This window comes from Cherax quadricarinatus, chromosome 61 (assembly GCF_038502225.1).
Source record: "Cherax quadricarinatus isolate ZL_2023a chromosome 61, ASM3850222v1, whole genome shotgun sequence".
NCBI lineage: Eukaryota > Metazoa > Arthropoda > Malacostraca > Decapoda > Parastacidae > Cherax > Cherax quadricarinatus.
The window spans coordinates 2,673,278-2,695,777 of NC_091352.1; the positions used below are offsets into that span (position 1 = coordinate 2,673,278).

Here is a 22,500-nt window from a genome sequence, read left to right on the forward strand (position 1 = left end):
TCCCCCCCTCCATCCCTCCATCTCTGCTTCCCCCTCCCCCTCCATCTCTGCTTCCCCCTCCCCCCTCCATCTCTGCTTCCCCCTCCCCCCTCCATCTCTGCTTCCCCCTCCCCCCTCCATCTCTGCTTCCCCCTCCCCCCTCCATCTCTGCTTCCCCCCTCCCCCCTCCATGTCTGCTTCCCCCTCCCCCCTCCATCTCTGCTTCCCCCCCCATCTCCCCCCCCCTCCATCTCTGCTTCTCCATCTCTGCCCCCCTCCATCTCTGCTTCCCCCTCTCCCTCTGCTTCCCCCCCTCCATCTCTGCTTCCCCCCCTCCCCCCTCCCCCCTCCATCTCTGCTTCCCCTCTCCATCTCCCTCCCCCCTCCATCTCTGCTTCCCCCCCTCCATCCTGCCCCCCCCCTCCATCTCTTCCCCCTCCCCCCTCCATGTCTGCTTCCCCCTTCCATCTCTGCTTCCCCCCCTCCATCTCTGCTTCCCCCTCTCCATCTCTGCTTCTCCCCCCTCCATCTCTGCTTCCCCCTCCCCCCTCCATCTCTGCTTCTCCCTCCCCCCTCCATCTCTGCCCTGCTTCCCCCTCCCCCCTCCATCTGCTTCCCCCTCCCCCCTCCATCTCTGCTTCCCCCCCTCCATCTCTGCTTCCCCCCCCTCCATCTCTGCTTCCCCCCCTCCATCTCTGCTTCCCCCTCCATCTCTGCTTCCCCCTCCCCCCCTCCATCTCTGCCTCCATCTCTGCTTCCCCCCCTCCATCTCCCCTCCCCCCCCCTCCATCTCTGCTTCCCCCTCCCCCCTCCATCTCATCTCTGCTTCCCCCTCCCCCCCTCCATCTCTGCTTCCCCCCTCCCCCCCTCCATCTCTGCTTCCCCCTCTCATCTCTGCTTCCCCCTCCCCCCCTCCATCTCTGCTTCCCCCCTCCCCCTCCATCTCTGCTTCCCCCTCCCCCCTCCATCTCTGCTTCCCCCTCCCCCCCTCCATCTCTGCTTCCCCCTCCCCCCCTCCATGTCTGCTGTCTGCTTCCCCCTCCCCCCCTCCATCTCTGCTTCCCCCCCTCCATCTCTGCCTCCATCTCTGCTTCCCCCTCCCCCCTCCATCTCTGCTTCCCCCTCCCCCCTCCATCTCTGCTTCCCCCCCCTCCATCTCTGCTTCCCCCCCCTCCATCTCTGCTTCCCCCTCCCATCTCTGCTTCCCCCTCCATCTCTGCTTCCCCCCTCCCCCCTCCATCTCTGCTTCCCCCTCCCCCCTCCATCTCTGCTTCCCCCTCTCCCCCTCCATCTCTGCTTCCCCCTCCCCCCTCCATCTCTGCTTCCCCCTCCCCCCTCCATCTCTGCTTCCCCCTCCCCCCCTCCATCTCTGCTTCCCCCTCCCCCCCCTCCATCTCTGCTTCCCCCCTCCCCCCTCCATCTCTGCTTCCCCCTCCCCCCTCCATCTCTGCTGCCCCCTCCCCCCTTCATCTCTGTTTCCCCCTCCCCCCTCCATCTCTGCTTCCCCCTCCATCTCTGCTTCCCCCTCCCCCCCTCCATCTCTGCTTCCCCCTCCCCCCCTCCATGTCTGCTTCCCCCCTCCCTCCTCCATGTCTGCTTCCCCCTCCCCCCCTCCATCTCTGCTCCCCCCTCCCCCCTCCATCTCTGCTTCCCCCCCCTCCATCTCTGCTTCCCCCCCTCCATCTCTGCTTCCCCCTCCATCTCTGCTTCCCCCCCCCCTCCATCTCTGCTTCCCCCCCCCTCCATCTCTGCTTCCCCCTCCCCCCTCCATCTCTGCTTCCCCCCCTCCCCCCCTCCATCTCTGCTTCCCCCCCCCCTCCATCTCTGCTTCCCCCTCCACAAGTTCATACAATAATCACAATGCTTCAGTTTTCTACCTTGACTTTTCTCTCACTGCTTCTATATTAAACCTTTACTGTATGTTGTAAACCGTGTTTTATGTTCTAAACAGTGTTTTATTTTGTTCTAAACCGTGTTTTATTTTATGTTCTAAACCGTGTTTTATTTTGTTCTAAACCGTGTTTTATTTTGTTCTAAACCGTGTTTTATTTTATGTTCTAAACCGTGTTTTATTTTGTTCTAAACCGTGTTTTATTTTGTTCTAACCCGTGTTTTATTTTGTTCTAAACCGTGTTTTATTTTGTTCTAAACCGTGTTTTATTTTATGTTCTAAACCGTGTTTTATTTTGTTCTAAACCGTGTTTTATTTTGTTCTAAACCGTGTTTTATTTTGTTCTAAACCGTGTTTTATTTTGTTCTAAACCGTGTTTTATTTTGTTCTAAACCGTGTTTTATTTTGTTCTAAACCGTGTTTTATTTTGTTCTAACCCGTGTTTTATTTTATGTTCTAAACCGTGTTTTATTTTGTTCTAACCCGTGTTTTCTTTTGTTCTAAGCCGTGTTTTATTTTATTTTCTAAGCCGTGTTTTATTTTGTTCTATGTTTTATTTTATGTTCTAAGCCGTGTTTTATTTTATTTTCTAAGCCGTGTTTTATTTTATTTTCTAAGCCGTGTTTTATTTTATTTTCTAAGCCGTGTTTTATTTTATTTTCTAAGCCGTGTTTTATTTTATTTTCTAAGCCGTTTTATTTTATGCTCTAAACCGTGTTTTATTTTATTTTTAAGCCGTGTTTTATTTCGTTCTAAGCCGTGTTTTATTTTATGTTCTAAACCGTGTTTTATTTTGTTCTAAACCGTGTTTTATTTTGTTCTAAACCGTGTTTTATTTTGTTCTAACCCGTGTTTTATTTTATGTTCTAAGCCGTGTTTTATTTTATTTTCTAAGCCGTGTTTTATTTTATTTTCTAAGCCGTGTTTTATTTTATTTTCTAAGCCGTGTTTTATTTTATTTTCTAAGCCGTGTTTTATTTTATTTTCTAAGCCGTGTTTTATTTTATTTTCTAAACCGTGTTTTATTTTATTTTTAAGCCGTGTTTTATTTCGTTCTAAGCCGTGTTTTATTTTATGTTCTAAACCGTGTTTTATTTAAAGAAGTTTTTGTTTTTTACATATATGTTCGTTTTCAGTTAAGTGTAATTTTGTTTTAAGTGAGTTGTTCGTACTAAATCATTACACACACACACACACACACACACACACACACACACACACAGCCATGAGCTATGCTTCGATCCCTGCAACTACAATTAGGTGAGTGCACAACAAACCAAAATGGAAGGGTACACCAACAAGTGCTGGATACACTACATACAACAGAGGAGGAGGTGAAGATGTGGTGGGACCGGACATCTCTCCGTTGGTCCTGAGAGAGGGAGCAGAGGTGCTATGTGTACCACTAACAACACTCTTCAACGCATCTGTCAAAGCAGGGCAACTACATCAAGTGTGGAAGACAGCAAATGTAGTCCCAATTTTTAAGAAAGGAGACAGACACATGGCATTAAACTACAGACTAGTGTCACTGACATGTACAGTATGCAAAATCATGGAGAAGATTGTCAGAAGAGTGGTGGAGCACCTAGAAAGGAACACGCTTATACACAACCAGCACGGTTTCAGGGAAAGGAAACCCTGTGTCACAAACCTACTGGAGTTTTATTACAAGGTGACAGAAGTAAGACAAGAGAGACAGAGAGAGGGATGAGTAGATTACATTTTTTTTTGACTGCAAGAAAGCTCTCGACACATATATATATGCCAGGAGCTGGTATATATAACAAGAAAGGTACTGCAATGGATCAGAGAATACCTGACAGGGAGGCAACAACAAGTCATGGTACGTGACGAAGTGTCAGAGTGGCCGCCTGTGACGAGCGGGGTTCCACTGGAGTCAGTCCTAGGACTAGTGCTGTTTTTTTTATACAAGTGAATGACGTGACGGAAGGGATGGACTCACAATTGTCCCTGTTTGCAGACGTTGTGAAGCTAATGTTGAGAATTCAGTCGGATAAGGATCAGGCAGGACTACAAAGGGATCTGGAAAGGCTGCAAGCCTGGTCCAGCAACTGACTCTTGGAGTTTAACCCCATCAAGTGCAGTCATGAAGATTGGGGAAAGGCAAAGACCGCAGAGAGAGTACAGGCAAGAGGGTCAAAGACTACAAACCTCGCTCAAGGAAAAGGACCTTGGGGTGAGTATAATATAGCATATCTGAGTCGCACATCAACCAAATAACTGCTGCAGTATATTGGCGCCTGGCAAACCTAAGAATAGCGTTCCGACATATCAATAAGGAAACGTTCAAGACTGTATAACTGTGTACGTCAGGCCCATTTTGGAGTACGCAAAACCAGTTTGGAACTCACATCTGGTAAAGTACATAAGAACATAAGAAAGGAGGAACACTGCAGCAGGCCTGTTGGCCCATACTAGGTAGGTCCTTTACAATCCATCCCAGTAACAAAATATTTGCCCAACCAATTTTCAATGCCACAAAAGAAATAAGCTCCGTTAACCCTATCCAGTCATATGCAAGTCCCACTCAAATCCAACCCCTCTCACTCATAAGTACGTAAAGAAAATAGAGAAAGTGCAAAGTTTGCAACAAGACTAGTCCCGGAGTTAAGGGACATGTTTTACAATGAGAGGTGAAGGGAAATCGACCTGACGACACTGCAAGACAGGAGGGATAGGAAGAACATGATAATGACATAAAATATTGAGAGGAATTGACAGGGTGGACCTGGACAGGATGTTTCAGAGATGTGACACAGCAACAAGGGGTCACAATTGGAAGCTGAAGACTTATATGAGTCACAGGGATGTTAGGAAGTATTTTTTTAGTCATAGAATTGTCAGGAAGTGGAACAATATGGAGGGTGATGTAGTTGATGCAGGATCCATACACAGCTTTGAGAAGACGTATGATGAATCTCACTGAGCAGGGAGAGAGTGGACCTAGTAGCGACCAGTGAAGAGGTGGGGGCCAGGAGCTATGACTCGACCCCTGCAACCACAATTAGGTGAGTACACACACATTGTGTGGGCGGAAGGATATGTTTGCAAGGTGAAAGTGAGAGCTCCGCATGCAGGGGATTTCTTTTTGGCTCTTCGTAATTCATCTCTAGACACTTCTATACATCCTTCCATGGCTCTCCCCTCCTTCCCTCCCTGCCACTCTCCCTCCTTCCCTCCCTGCCACTCTCCCTCCTTCCCTCCCTGCCACTCTCCCTCCTTCCTTCCCTGCCACTCTCCCTCAAACACCCATCATTACTTCTTTCCTAATATGCAATCTTATCGAGATCATTTCCTCTCCCTAGCACTCTCACCATCACTCGCACCCTCTCTCACCACTCTCACACACCATCACTCGCACCCTCCCTCACCACTCTCACACACCATCACTCGCACCCTCCCTCACCACTCACACACCATCACTAGCACCCTCCATGACCACTCCCTCACACCATCACTCGCACCCTCCATCACCACTCCCTCACACCATCACTCTCACCCTCCATGACCACTCCCTCACACCCTCCCTCACACCATCATTTGCACCCTCCCTCACACCATCACTCGCACCCCCTCACACCATCACTCGCACCCTCCCTCACACCATCACTCGCACCCTTCCTCACACCACCACTCGCACTCACACCACTCGCACCCTCCCTCACACCATCACTCGCACTCACACCATCACTCGCACCCTCCCTCACACCATCACTCGCACCCTCCCTCACACCACTCGCACCCTCCCTCACACCATCACTCGCACCCTCCCCTACACCATCACTCGCACCCACCCACTCACTCACACCCTCCCTCACACCATCACTCGCACCCTCCCACACACCATCACTAGCACCCTCCCCCACACCATCACTCGCACCCTCCCTCACACCATCACTCGCACCCTCCCTCACACCATCACTCTCACTCACACCATCACTCGCACCCTCCCTCACACCATTCGCACCCTCCCCCACACCATCACTCGCACCCTCCCCCACACCATCACTCGCACCCTCCCCCACACCATCACTCGCACCCTCCCTCACACCATCACTCGCACCCTCCCTCACACCATCACTCGCACCCTCCCTCACACCATCACTCGCACCCTCCCTCACACCATCACTCGCACCCTCCCTCACCATCACTCGCACCCTCCCATACACCATCACTCGCACCCTCCCTCTCACTCGCACTCACACCCTCCCTCACACCATCACTCGCACCCTCCCCCACACCATCACTCGCACCCTCCCCCACACCATCACTCGCACCCTCCCTCACACCATCACTCGCACCCTCCCCCACACCACTCGCACCCACCCCCCCACCATCACTCGCACCCTCCCCCACACCACTCGCACCTTCCCCCACACCATCACTCGCACCCTCCCCCACACCATCACTCGCACCCTCCCCCACACCATCACTCGCACCCTCCCCCACACCATCACTCGCACCCTCCCCCACTCCATCACTCGCACCCTCCCCCACACCATCACTCGCACCCTCCCCCACAACATCGCTCGCACCCTCTCCCCCACACCACTCGCACCCTCCCCCACACCATCACTCGCACCCTCCCCCACACCACACGCACCCTCCCCCACACCATCACTCGCACCCTCCCCCACACCATCACTCGCACCCTCCCCCACACCATCACTCGCACCCTCCCTCACACCATCACTCGCACCCTCCCCCACACCACTCGCACCCTCCCCCACACCATCACTCGCACCCTCCCCCACACCACTCGCACCCTCCCCCACACCATCACTCGCACCCTCCCCCACACCATCACTCGCACCCTCCCCCACACCACTCGCACCCTCCCCCCACACCATCACTCGCACCCTCCCTCACACCATCACTCACACCCTCCCTCACACCATCACTCGCACCCTCCCACACACCATCACTCGCACCCTCCCCCACACCATCACTCGCACCCTCCCTCACACCATCACTCGCACCCTCCCTCACACCATCACTCGCACTCACACCATCACTCACACCCTCCCTCACACCATCACTCACACCATCACTCGCACCCTCCCCCACACCATCACTCGCACCCTCCCTCACACCATCACTCGCACCCTCCCCCACACCATCACTCGCACCCTCCCCCACACCATCACTCGCACCCTCCCCCACACCATCACTCGCATCCTCCCCCACACCATCACTCGCACCCTCCCCCACACCATCACTCGCACCCTCCCCCACACCATCACTCGCACCCTCCCCCACACCATCACTCACACCCTCCCTCACACCATCACTCGCACCCTCCCTCACACCATCATTTGCACCCTCCCTCACACCATCACTCGCACCCTCCCTCACACCATTCGCACCCTCCCCCACACCATCACTCGCACCCTCCCTCACACCATCACTCGCACCCTCCCCCACACCATCACTCGCACCCTCCCCCACACCATCACTCGCACCCTCCCCCACACCATCACTCACACCCTCCCCCACACCATCACTCGCACCCTCCCCCACACCATCACTCGCACCCTCCCCTCACACCATCACTCGCACCCTCCCCCACACCATCAATCGCACCCTCCCCCACACCAACACTCGCACCCTCCCCCACACCATCACTCGCACCCTCCCCCACACCATCACTCGCACCCTCCCCCACACCATCACTCGCACCCTCCCCCACACCATCACTCGCACCCTCCCCCACACCATCACTCGCACCCTCCCTCACACCATCACTCGCACCCTCCCTCACACCATCACTCGCACCCTCCCTCACACCATCACTCGCACCCTCCCTCACACCATCACTCGCACCCTCCCCCACACCATCACTCGCACCCTCCCTCACACCATCACTCGCACCCTCCCCCACACCATCACTCGCACCCTCCCCCACACCATCACTCACACCCTCCCCCACACCATCACTCGCACCCTCCCCACACCATCACTCGCACCCTCCCTCACACCATCACTCGCACCCTCCCCCACACCATCACTCGCACCCTCCCCCACACCATCACTCGCACCCTCCCCCACACCATCACTCGCACCCTCCCCCACACCATCACTCGCACCCTCCCCCACACCATCACTCGCACCCTCCCCCCACACCATCACTCGCACCCTCCCCCACACCATCACTCGCACCCTCCCCCACACCATCACTCGCACCCTCCCTCACTCACCAGGACGCTCTAACACTGTCAGCAGTCTTCCCTCTCTGGTCTTCCTCCATCAACTTTCTGATGGCATAATCCTCTCACCACAATATCTCATTTTCCAACCTTTCATTTCCTCTCTCTCTCTCTCTTTCTGTACTCACCTATTTGTGGTTGAAGGGGCCGAGATTCAGCTCCTGGCCCTGCCTGTTCACTTATCGCTACTAGGTCCTCTCTCTCCCTGCTCCATGAACTTTATCATACCTCGTCTTAAAGCTATGTATGGAGAGAGAGAGAGAGAGAGAGAGAGAGAGAGAGAGAGAGAGAGAGAGAGAGAGAGAGAGACTCCGCTAGCTAGGCTCCAAGAAGTCGCTGTTTTAACCATACTTTTCAATTCAAAATCCTCACTCTTCACTTCTCTCTCAGAGCAGACAACACATTCAACATACATTACAAACCCATTAAAACCGCGTTTACTGCATTCCTTTCACACACAATAAACTTTAATGTGTTACGCCTCTAAGGACTCGCCACACACACACACACACACACACACACACACACACACACACACACACACACACACACACACACACACACACACACACACACACACACACACACACACCAATCCAAGGATTTCCGAATCAACAAGAAAGTTTTTATAAATATATATATATATATATATTATATATATATATATATATTATATATATATATATATGGATGTCCTGGCCCTAAGCGAAACAAAGCTGAAGGGGGTAGGAGAGTTTCAGTGGGGGGAAATAAATGGGATTAAATCTGGAGTATCTGAGAGAGTTAGAGCAAAGGAAGGGGTAGCAGTAATGTTAAATGATCAGTTATGGAAGGAGAAAAGAGAATATGAATGTGTAAATTCAAGAATTATGTGGATTAAAGTAAAGGTTGGATGCGAGAAGTGGGTCATAATAAGCGTGTATGCACCTGGAGAAGAGAGGAATGCAGAGGAGAGAGAGAGATTTTGGGAGATGTTAAGTGAATGTATAGGAGCCTTTGAACCAAGTGAGAGAGTAATTGTGGTGGGGGATCTGAATGCTAAAGTAGGAGAAACTTTTAGAGAGGGTGTGGTAGGTAAGTTTGGGGTGCCAGGTGTAAATGATAATGGGAGCCCTTTGATTGAACTTTGTATAGAAAGGGGTTTAGTTATAGGTAATACATATTTTAAGAAAAAGAGGATAAATAAGTATACACGATATGATGTAGGGCGAAATGACAGTAGTTTGTTGGATTATGTATTGGTAGATAAAAGACTGTTGAGTAGACTTCAGGATGTACATGTTTATAGAGGGGCCACAGATATATCAGATCACTTTCTAGTTGTAGCTACACTGAGAGTAAAAGGTAGATGGGATACAAGGAGAATAGAAGCATCAGGGAAGAGAGAGGTGAAGGTTTATAAACTAAAAGAGGAGGCAGTTAGGGTAAGATATAAACAGCTATTGGAGGATAGATGGGCTAATGAGAGCATAGGCAATGGGGTCGAAGAGGTATGGGGTAGGTTTAAAAATGTAGTGTTAGAGTGTTCAGCAGAAGTTTGTGGTTACAGGAAAGTGGGTGCAGGAGGGAAGAGGAGCGATTGGTGGAATGATGATGTAAAGAGAGTAGTAAGGGAGAAAAAGTTAGCATATGAGAAGTTTTTACAAAGTAGAAGTGATGCAAGGAGGGAAGAGTATATGGAGAAAAAGAGAGAAGTTAAGAGAGTGGTGAAGCAATGTAAAAAGAGAGCAAATGAGAGAGTGGGTGAGATGTTATCAACAAATTTTGTTGAAAATAAGAAAAAGTTTTGGAGTGAGATTAACAAGTTAAGAAAGCCTAGAGAACAAATGGATTTGTCAGTTAAAAATAGGAGAGGAGAGTTATTAAATGGAGAGTTAGAGGTATTGGGAAGATGGAAGGAATATTTTGAGGAATTGTTAAATGTTGATGAAGATAGGGAAGCTGTGATTTCGTGTATAGGGCAAGGAGGAATAACATCTTGTAGGAGTGAGGAAGAGCCAGTTGTGAGTGTGGGGGAAGTTCGTGAGGCAGTAGGTAAAATGAAAGGGGGTAAGGCACCCGGGATTGATGGGATAAAGATAGAAATGTTAAAAGTAGGTGGGGATATAGTTTTGGAGTGGTTGGTGCAATTATTTAATAAATGTATGGAAGAGGGTAAGGTACCTAGGGATTGGCAGAGAGCATGCATAGTTCCTTTGTATAAAGGCAAAGGGGATAAAAGAGAGTGCAAAAATTATAGGGGGATAAGTCTGTTGAGTGTACCTGGTAAAGTGTATGGTAGAGTTATAATTGAAAGAATTAAGAGTAAGACGGAGAATAGGATAGCAGATGAACAAGGAGGCTTTAGGAAAGGTAGGGGGTGTGTGGACCAGGTGTTTACAGTGAAACATATAAGTGAACAGTATTTAGATAAGGCTAAAGAGGTCTTTGTGGCATTTATGGATTTGGAAAAGGCGTATGACAGGGTGGATAGGGGGGCAATGTGGCAGATGTTGCAAGTGTATGGTGTAGGAGGTAGGTTACTGAAAGCAGTGAAGAGTTTTTACGAGGATAGTGAGGCTCAAGTTAGAGTATGTAGGAAAGAGGGAAATTTTTTCCCAGTAAAAGTAGGCCTTAGACAAGGATGTGTGATGTCACCGTGGTTGTTTAATATATTTATAGATGGGGTTGTAAGAGAAGTAAATGCGAGGGTCTTGGCAAGAGGCGTGGAGTTAAAAGATAAAGAATCACACACAAAGTGGGAGTTGTCACAGCTGCTCTTTGCTGATGACACTGTGCTCTTGGGAGATTCTGAAGAGAAGTTGCAGAGATTGGTGGATGAATTTGGTAGGGTGTGCAAAAGAAGAAAATTAAAGGTGAATACAGGAAAGAGTAAGGTTATGAGGATAACAAAAAGATTAGGTGATGAAAGATTGAATATCAGATTGGAGGGAGAGAGTATGGAGGAGGTGAACGTATTCAGATATTTGGGAGTGGACGTGTCAGCGGATGGGTCTATGAAAGATGAGGTGAATCATAGAATTGATGAGGGAAAAAGAGTGAGTGGTGCACTTAGGAGTCTGTGGAGACAAAGAACTTTGTCCTTGGAGGCAAAGAGGGGAATGTATGAGAGTATAGTTTTACCAACGCTCTTATATGGGTGTGAAGCGTGGGTGATGAATGTTGCAGCGAGGAGAAGGCTGGAGGCAGTGGAGATGTCATGTCTGAGGGCAATGTGTGGTGTGAATATAATGCAGAGAATTCGTAGTTTGGAAGTTAGGAGGAGGTGCGGGATTACCAAAACTGTTGTCCAGAGGGCTGAGGAAGGGTTGTTGAGGTGGTTCGGACATGTAGAGAGAATGGAGCGAAACAGAATGACTTCAAGAGTGTATCAGTCTGTAGTGGAAGGAAGGCGGGGTAGGGGTCGGCCTAGGAAGGGTTGGAGGGAGGGGGTAAAGGAGGTTTTGTGTGCGAGGGGCTTGGACTTCCAGCAGGCATGCGTGAGCGTGTTTGATAGGAGTGAATGGAGACAAATGGTTTTTAATACTTGACGTGCTGTTGGAGTGTGAGCAAAGTAACATTTATGAAGGGATTCAGGGAAACCGGCAGGCCGGACTTGAGTCCTGGAGATGGGAAGTACAGTGCCTGCACTCTGAAGGAGGGGTGTTAATGTTGCAGTTTAAAAACTGTAGTGTAAAGCACCCTTCTGGCAAGACAGTGATGGAGTGAATGATGGTGAAAGTTTTTCTTTTTCGGGCCACCCTGCCTTGGTGGGAATCGGCCGGTGTGATAATAAAAAAAAAAAAATATATATATATATATATATATATATATATATATATATATATATATATATATAATGTTGAAATTATAACGTTAAGATTTTTTAATATCACCACTTGACGCCTGGTGATTCGCTGTTCAATTCCCGTAATTTAATTTATTGTTTTTTCGTCTTCATTGTCCAGGTTTAAACTTTTTTTTTTATTTTTATCCAGGACTTGACTGGGTCAGCAGAGTACATTCACTCGAGGATGAAAACTGAGTTGATGTCTGTGAGGCCGCACTCTCGGCACTACACAATACTCAACTAAATTATATACACTGATAGGTGTGTATCTGTTGATGTACATACACTGGGAGATATGTATTTTTAGTGTATATACAATAAGAGGTGTGTATCTCTTGGTGTATATACAATGTGATGTGTTTCTCAATGTATATATAATCAGAGGTTTACGTCTTTACGTGTATATACATTGGGAGATATGTATTTTTAGTGGATATGCAGTGAGAGGAGTGTATCTCGTGGTGTATATACACTTAGAGACGCGTATCAGTGCACAATGAGAAGTGTATCTCAGTGTATATACACTGAAAGGAGTATATCTCAGTATACATACACTGACAGGTGAGCATCTCACAACACATACAATTAGCTATTTTAATCCCCATATCAATTATTAAAGTGTCCTTGACTGGTGGTTGAGGTCAGTGGCAGCTAATCATCGTGTAGTAGATAAGCCTTCAACTTTCAAACTTAAATTAAATCCAGCAAAACGTCGAAAAAATATGAAGCAGAAAGAAGGTTGAGCGGCCGCATTCAGTGCCTTATAAAGCGTTATGGCCGGCTACACCTCCTGGTAGCGCAGTCTTTAAAGTGAGAGATGGAGCTGCAAGAAGCTTAGCACCGATAAAAGCAGCAGTTGGACAGACATGAGGGTGAAGGTGAGGAGCTCTGCTGTCATCACCTCACTCTTCATGCCGCCATGATACCAGATATTATTGGAACACCAAGGTTGCCAACTATGTAGCAGCAACACTCTCCAAAGTCTTCTGAAATGGTTCATTCTCTCATAGTCCACGTTCCTCTGCTAGAAATATTGTTTATGCTCATTATTTAAAATTCCAGAGCATTCTTTCTGTATGGGGAAAATACCAGATAATATTCAAATTGCTGGAATAACGACAGATATAAATAACAGATATAAACTAAAATTATGATTTTCTTTTAATAAAAAAATATAAAATATATTAACAAACCAAAGAGAAATTAATATACCTACGGAATGGAAAGGAAAAAATGTAAATATCATAAAAATACTCTGATGTTCCAAAAGTATTTAACCTCTTTGAAAACGTGACAAATGTTGAGGAGGACATTTTCACGAGGATAAAATTCCCGACAGTCTTCAAGATTCCTCTGCAATATTTTACAGGAGTTAGAGCGTCTTCAAACACACGTTTTCTCACTATAAACTTCAGAAAAATCCCTAAAGCCATTATCTTACGCTGGCGTCTCATCCAGGGGAAAATCTGCTCCAAAATTCCCTAGAATTTATCCCCCGCCGCCAGGATAGAATTTCCCCAAATATCTCTCACAACTTTAAACTTAATCCAAAGTTACTAAAGATCTCTTCTATATCATTTCCAAAAACTTTACTTAACATCTTATCTGAATTACGTAAAAGTTAAAACAAATTACCGTGTTCCCCGCCTCGCATATATACAATTAAAATTTCCTCGCCAAGTTGCAACTGTGACTGATCTAACCTGACACTGACCAGTTTTTCCCCGCCACCATAATCTTCCCTCCACCTATACTTATATGTATTTCACAAATATTGCATACTGAATGAGACTCAACTTTAACAACAACAATAATAATAATCATAATAATAATAATAATAATAATAATAATAGCTGCAGCGTTTGTTGTTTTTCATTTTTCTTATTATTGCTATTATTATTATTATTATTACTATTACTATTATTAATGCTATTGTTATTATTATTGCTATTATTATTATATATAGGCCAATAGACCTGCTGGTCAGTGGAGTTTCAAGCCTATCGACTATACGAGGGTCATTAAGACCGCTCGTAACCTGGTCACCACCAGACATGAATGCTTTAATACCTAAAATAGTGTGTCCCGCAGCTCGACCACCAGCGCACTCAGCTCACACACTCAGGTCCGGAGATCGAATCTCCGGTACGGCAGGAAAACATTAGGGACGTGTTTCCATAAGACACCTGCTGTCCCTGTTCACCCATCAGTATTAAAATGGGTATCTGGGTGTTAGCTGACCGGTGTGGGTTGCATCCTGGGACAAAACTGACCTAATTGCCCGAAATTAGGGACTTTCTATATAGTAGTATGTCACTGATGTCAGCTATGGTCTGTATACCTTGTACATGTACTTGTAGAAATAAAGATATTATATTATTATTATTATTATTATTATTATAAAATCGAGATTAATCTGTCTATTATCCTGCTGTCAGCAGTATACCTCTCAGCGTATATATCCTGCTGTCAGGAATATACCTCTCAGCGTATATATCCTGTGTTTCTCCATTTTTATGGTCTTAAATTATAAAAAGAACAATACTACGATACAACACTACTACGTGCAGCCAGCAGTAACAGCCTGGTTGATCAGGTCCTGATCCACCGTGAAGTCTAGTCGTGGACCCCCCTCAAGGGAGGTTCCTTGACGGTGGTGAGGGGCTCTTGAACTAGGGAATTGGATCTGTGCTCCAGTTCCCTGAATTGACCCTGAATACCTTCCATCCCCCCACATGCATTGTATAATCCTACGGGTTTAGTGCTCTCCCATAATTATAATAATAGTCGTGGACCGGGCCGCGGGGGCGCTGACCCCCTGAAATACCCTGCAGGTAGACTCCAGATAGGTAGTGTTACAAGGGCTATCCTGGGTCATTTACACTATGTATAATTGTACCTGTGTATACCTGTGCCTAAACTTATTTATGGGACGTTCCTGGTTATACATATTTTACAAAACCAAAAATAAGTTGATTAGGGAATATTAAGAAGAAAATTAGTAAATCTAAAACCAAAAAATAAACGAAGAGGCCTAAGAAAAATTATATATGGCCTTTAGAGGTAAATTAAGAGAAGTAAATGGTCAATATAACAGCGTTAACGTCACTAAAATCTGGGGTGGAGTTGTGTGAAGGCGCCGGGGAGGCTAGCCTGTGTGGGCCACCCACCGCACTCAGCGAGCGTAACACCACGACATACACACCTCAATCAACACCCACACTACCCTTTTCAAACCCACTGCTACTGCAGAACATTAAACGCTACTACCAGGCATTCCAACTCACTTATAATACCTTTCAAGCGTTTAGGGGAAGCAAAAAAGTTAATTATGGAGAAGAGTGAGGCGTAATGCTGGTTGAGTGGCATGTCCCTGCTGAGGGCCCCAAGGGTTGACCGCCACAGTAACAATAATGATAATAATAATCTTTATTTACTACAAGTACATGTACAAGGTATGCAGACCATAGCTGACATCAATGACATACTACTGTATAGAAAGTCGCTTGTTATGCAGAGCATTTCCCGCAAGGATGCGACCCACACCAGTCCACTAACACCCAGGTACCCATTTTACTGATGGGTGAACAGGGACACCAGGTGTCCTACGGAAACACATCCTAAGGTTTCTACCCGTACCGAGGATCGACCCCTGGACCTCAGTGTGTGAGCTGAGTGCGCTACCAATCGAGTTCCTGTCCAGCTGGCCGCTTATGCAGTAATAAAGTGTACTCACGCGAGGGTGCTACTGATTACATCTTCCATGGTAATAAATGTATTTACCAGCAGAGTAATTGTGATTTATGAGTGATAAAGAAGGGTAACTATGCCAGATAAAATTCCCTGGATTATATTTCAATGTTTAAGCAAAACTTCTGTAAAAATATTAAGTGTTAGAAGATGTTCAGTGTTACATTATGTAATAAATTATTATACCTGGAGATGGTTACGGGGGGTCAACGCCCCCGCAGCCCGGTCTGTGACCAAGCTTCACGGTGGATCAAGGCCTGATCAACCATTTACAGGTCAATTATTCTGTCCCTCAGGCAAAATTATGGTTTAAGTGTTTGTAAGCATACAAAATATACATTCAATATATTCCTTGAGTATACAGATGTGGTATGAGGAACTGAGTACTAGAGATAATGTGCCTGTGATAACCTACTTGTGAAACAGTGTTTTGATATTTTATTTTTAAAGACACTGACACCAGCAGTATCCAAAAGTGCCCGTTTCTCGCCTATCAAATAGCCTATCCCTCTACCTTATCAATTTCCATGAGTATTTTGTATGTTGTTATTATGTCTCCCCTAGTTCTTGTCCTCCAATGTCGCTAAGCTCAATTTCGTTACCTTTTTCTCGTAGCTCATGCACCTAGCTTAGGAACAAGTCTTGTTGCATACTTCTGTACATTCTCCAGTGTCTTTACATGTTCCTGCAGGTGCGGGTTCCATACTGGTGCTGCGTACTCAAAGATGGATTTGGCTACTCTAAGATTTCCCAGACGAGTACTGGTACAGAGGTTATTCGGCTGACGTGAGCCTCTGGTGGTATACTGGGCGCTATGCTCACCCCTAGGTCTTATAGTTCGAATGAAGCCCACAGCCTCTGTCCACCTATCTATACCCCGCTTCCAGTCTTCTTGCTCCTTCCCCAATCTTCATGGCCTTGCACTTACCGGGGTTGAATTCAAGCAACCACTTATCTGACCACTCTCGAAATTAGACCAGATGCCTTTCGGAGCCTTTCCTTGTACTCACCTGTTTTTATCTTCCTCATTAGCTAAACATCATCAGCAAACAGAAATATATATATCTGAATTACTCCCATTTGTATGTGTGTGTACTCCTCTATATGTGACTGCGGGGGTCGAGTCCCAGCTCCTGGTGTGTATGTGTACGTGTCAATTATAATAATAATTCTTATGTAATAATAATTCTTACATAGTAATAATAATAATAATAATAATAATAATAATAATAATAATAATAATAATAATAACTGTAAAGTAATAATAGTAAAATAAATTAGGTATGAACGTTATTTGCCAGCCTAACCTCGATCCAGAACTCATTTTCTCTGGAGACAACCTAGCCAAACTCCCAGCACAGCCACAACTCTTCACTAAACTTGGAATTCACGCTCTCTCTCTTTCTTTCTTTCTTACTCTTTCGCTTTCTCTTAGTCTCTGGTCTGGGCTGATAGGCAAAGCTATCGCTTCACACGCTGAGGGCCCGTGGTTCGATCCCCGGTACGGGTGGAAACATTAGGACGTGTTTCCTTAAGACACCTGCTGTCCTGGGTGTTAGTGGTCTGGTGTGGGTCGCATCCTGGGACAAACTGACCTAATTTGCAGGAAATGCTCTACATAACAAGGGTTTTTCTATATAGCAGTATGCCACTGATGTCAGTTATGGTCTGTATACCTTGTATATGTAGAAATAAAGATATTATTATTATTATCTACACGTGATGATTAAGACATGTACAATGCTTTGCTATCTTTAATTAAGCAATGTATCTTTATGTATCTCAGAGTATATACTCTGAATATATATATATATATATATATATATATATATATATATATATCTATATATATTATATATGTATATATATATATATTATATATATATAATTATATATATATATTATATTTGTATATTATATATATATATATTATATGTATATATATGTATATATATATATATATATTATATATATATTATATATATATATATATATATATATATATTTATAAATGTTAATAGTGACTGTCAGCCGAATTAACTGGTTAAGTAAAGTTAGGTTAGGTTAGGTAGGTTAGGTTAAGTTAGGTTAGGTTAAGTTAGGTTAGGTTAGGTTAGGTTAGGTTAGGTTAGGTTAGGTAGGTTAGGTTAAGTTAGGTTAGGTTAAGTTAGGTAAGGTTTGTCAGGAAACAGGACAAGTGTTTCCTGATGCGGGTCTTAGTCATATTGTGACCCAGTTGGAGTTTTTGGTCATCTGACCGAGGCCTTCCACTGGCTTACCCCTCCACCTTAAAAATCATAGTTATGATTATAAACCATCATGTATGATACTGGTTTGATTTAATTTTACTTATATCGTTAATAAAACTCGACTGTTACAGTAACAACAATTTATATAATTATTACTGTTATTATTTAAACAAGAACAGCAAGAAGAAGCACATGTAAACAGTGACACAAGAATAACACCAACAACACTGTCTTTACCCTCAATTCATACAATGAGCAAACAAGCAGTTACAAACAATTACAAGCAAACAAGCCATTACAAGTAGACAGGCAATTATAAACAAGCAACTGCAAACTAGTTAACTACCAACAAACGATCAATTACAACAATTCAATTACCAGCAAACAATTACCAGCTAACTATTCAATTACCAGCAAACAATCAATACCCATCAAACAACTGCAAGCTAACTATTCAAACACTAGCAAACAATCAATTACAGGCTAACTATTCAATTACCAGCAAACAATCCATTACAGGCTAACTATTCAATTACCAGCAAACAATCCATTACAGGCTAACTATTCAATTACCAGCAAACAATCCATTACAGGCTAACTATTCAATTACCAGCAAACAATCAATTACAGGCTAACTATTCAATTACCAGCAAACAATCCATTACAGGCTAACTTCAATTACCAGCAAACAATCCATTACAGGCTAACTATTCAATTACCAGCAAACAATCCATTACAGGCTAACTATTCAATTACCAGCAAACAATCCATTACAGGCTAACTATTCAATTACCAGCAAACAATCCATTACAGGCTAACTATTCAATTACCAGCAAACAATCCATTACAGGCTAACTATTCAATTACCAGCAAACAATCCATTACAGGCTAACTATTCAATTACCAGCAAACAATCCATTACAGGCTAACTATTCAATTACCAGCAAACAATCCATTACAGGCTAACTATTCAATTACCAGCAAACAATCAATTACCAGCCTCACAATGTCATTCCGGGGAAGAGCGCCACGAGGACAGATTACTGCAGCGAGCAAGGGAACATGAACCTAGCTACCTTGTGTAATAAGGCTCATATTCCCGTCTCAGACGTACTAGTGTATCGGACTAGCGAGTATGACCCTAACCACCTTGTGGAATATGGCTCATATTTCCATTTCAGACGTACTTGTGAAGCGAAGGAGGGAATATGACCTTAAACAACGTAAGAGAATAAGGTACCCAGTACACAAGTGGCCGTTCACCCCGTAACTATTATATACCGGATGGTACAGTAATTATATTATTATTATTATTATTATTATTAGTAGTAGTAGTAGTTCATTAGTAGTAACACAAGCACATACATACACAAAACATACACATGTAATCATACACATTCTGGTATGTATACAATCATGCTTATCAGTATAATCTTTTCCAGGTATACCAACAAGATACAATTTTTTCAGTGAGTATACCTGAGTATACCACAGTATACCTCGTATACCACAGTTTACCATATATTTCGGTATACCACAATATGCCTCGATATGCCACAATATAACTGGGTATCCCACAATATACCTTGGTATACCACCGTATACCTGGGTATACCTCAGTTTACTACAATATACCTCGGTATACCACAGTATACCTGGGTATACTACACTGTACCTTGTTATACCACAGTATACGTGGTTATACTACAGTATACCAGGGCATACCACAATATACCAGGGTATACCACAGTATACCTCGATGTACCAGTTTACCTGTGTATATTACAGTATACCTTGGTATACCAGTATACCTGGGTGTACCACAGTATACCTGGGTATACTAGGGTCTACCACCTACCTGGAGAAGTTGGTAGTGTGTTGCTTGTGCACAAACACCTTCTGATGGGTATACCTGGGTATATCAGGATATACCTGGGTATACCAGGATATACCACCCACCTGGAGAAGTTGGTAGCGTGTCGGTTGTGCACAAACACCTTCTGATGGGTATAGCTGGGTATACCAGGGTCTACCACCTACCTGGAGAAGTTGGTGGCGTGTTGGTTGTGCACAAACACCTTCTGATGGGTATACCTGGGTATACCACCCACCTGGAGAAGTTGGTGGCGTGTTGCTTGTGCACAAACATCTTCTGATGGGTATACCTGGGTATACCAGGATATACCACCTACCTGGAGAAGTTGGCGTGTTGGTTGTGCACGAACACCTTCTGATGGGTATACCAGGGTATACCACCTACCTGGAGAAGTTGGTAGCGTGTTGGTTGTGCACGAACACCTTCTGATGGGTATACCTGGGTATACCAGGGTATACCACCTACCTGGAGAAGTTGGTAGCGTGTTGGTTGTGCACGAACACCTTCTGATGGGTATACCTGGGTATACCAGGGTATACCACCTACCTGGAGAAGTTGGTAGCGTGTTGGTTGTGCACGAACACCTTCTGATGGGTATACCTGGGTATACCACCTACCTGGAGAAGTTGGTAGCGTGTTGGTTGTGCACGAACACCTTCTGATGGGTATACCTGGGTATACCAGGGTATACCACCTACCTGGAGAAGTTGGTAGCGTGTTGGTTGTGCACGAACACCTTCTGATGGGTATACCTGGGTATACCACCTACCTGGAGAAGTTGGTAGCGTGTTGGTTGTGCACGAACACCTTCTGATGGAAGGGTCTTGCTCTTCCCTTGCCAGCAAGGTGAAGCAAAGTTGACCGGTTGTGCGGGAGCGGTGACCGCTCGTCCACCTCGTACGTGGGAACTACGAACGCACACCTGCCACATACAGACATGCGTTAGTGCCGGGCTGAACACCGGCCACGTACACGGACGTGTGGCACAAGCTGGGTACAAGAAGACCAGAAACGGAGTACAGTAAATATGAAAGGAAAAAATACAAATCTCAGGTGATTAGGTTAGTAAATCTCTCTCTCTCTCTCTCTCTCTCTCTCTCTCTCTTGTAGGAGGGGAAGAGGAAAGGAGGGAAATAAGAAAGGAGGGAGAATAACAGACAGGGAGGAGAGGAGGAAGATGGAGGTGGCAGGGAAGAGAAAAAATGGAATACATTATCTTAATCTTCTGAACTCTCTCTCTCTCTCTCTCTCTCTCTCTCTCTCTCTCTCTCTTTCTCTTTCTCCCTGTACTGTTAAGGACAAAATATCAGCCTACCTATTATTATTATTATTATCGGGAAACTAGAGAGAGAGAGAGAGAGAGAGAGAGAGAGAGAGAGAGAGAGAGAGAGAGAGAGAGAGAGAGAGAGAGAGAGAGAGAGAGAGAGAGAGAGAGAGAGACAGAGAGACAGAGAGAGAGACAGAGAGAGAAAGAGAGAGAAAGAGAGAGAAAGAGAGAGACAGAGAGAGAGAGAGAGAGAGACTCATTCACAACACAACAACTCCATTATTGGAGCTAGCCTTAAGTAAGATCGACTCAGGATTTGGAGGCTCCGACCTGCAGAGAGGGAGGGAGGGAGCGGGGGAGGGAGGGAAGTGGAGTAGGATGCAGGGGTGGAAGTGGAGAGGAGAAGAGCCACTTACTTAACACTTAACTCTTAAGCTACGCAACACAAAAGACTTTAAAACTAACCACTTAGCCAACCCCACTTAAAAGTTATACACTTTAAACCGGCCACTTAACACTAGAGTACTTAACTGGCCACGTAAAACCAGAGCACTTAACCCAACTACCTCACCAAAGCCAGTAAGCCAAGAGCATCACTTGAACCAGCCCCTTAAGAACCCACGGCACTAACCACTTACTTCTTACACTTGGTAGCGGTGTTTGAGACGAGGAAGGTGGCAAGGCGGTCAGACAAGCCAGGGATGGGAATGATGTCGACGTCCGCCAGGAAGACCCACTCCGTCGCACAGTTCTTTCTGGCCACGTTCCTCACTATGTTCTGAGGGTAGGGCATCCTCTCTCTCCACGACAGCATCTGTTTCACAACATACACCTCACATCAATAATAATAATAATAATAATAATAATAATAATAATAATAATAATAAATTAATAATAATAAAATTGACAATAATATTTATAAAATTAATTTATTTTTATAATTACTATAATAAAATAATAATATTAGTATTATTGTTGTGGTTATTATAATTATTATTATTATAATTATTATATTATTCTTATTATGACGTATAATTATTTCAATATAAAATTTTCCATACAGCCGACCTGTTAGTATTCTCTCTCTCTCTCTCTCTCTCTCTCTCTCTCTCTCTCTCTCTCTCTCTCTCTCTCTCTCTCTCTCTCTCTCTACACAGGGTTTGACAAATTTATGTTAAGGATCCCTAGATTTATTGACATGCTATTGACAAGTTAAAGATTCCTAACTTAATGACAAGCTAAGAACTGTTACCTACATCAGCTCATTTGAAAGCATTTTATTATTTTGAGACATACAAGTAGGGAACAGGATGAAGTTGGAGCCATCTGTGGGCCAGCATTTTCATTTGATCAACTGACTTTATCTCGTTGACATCATAATGCTGTACGAATGTGTTCCTCCCCCCTCCTCCTCCTCCTCCTCCTCTCT

General features: G+C 45.2%; 2 protein-coding genes across 3 annotated transcripts in view; one reads left to right on the plus strand and one right to left on the minus strand.

Moving 5' to 3' along the window:
* The window catches only part of LOC128699437 (ATPase inhibitor mai-1, mitochondrial-like), a 173,650-nt gene that overhangs the window by 65,281 nt on the left and 85,869 nt on the right, over positions 1 to 22,500 (plus strand). The window lies entirely within an intron of this gene.
* The window catches only part of LOC128699517 (beta-1,4-glucuronyltransferase 1), a 139,708-nt gene that overhangs the window by 55,079 nt on the left and 62,129 nt on the right, over positions 1 to 22,500 (minus strand). The window contains exons 4-5 of the mRNA XM_070098130.1: positions 21,710 to 21,885; positions 20,574 to 20,726 (exon numbers count right to left, since the gene is read on the minus strand). Coding sequence (XP_069954231.1) covers positions 20,574 to 20,726; positions 21,710 to 21,885 — 329 coding nt within the window. The remainder of the gene's footprint in view (positions 1 to 20,573; positions 20,727 to 21,709; positions 21,886 to 22,500) is intronic.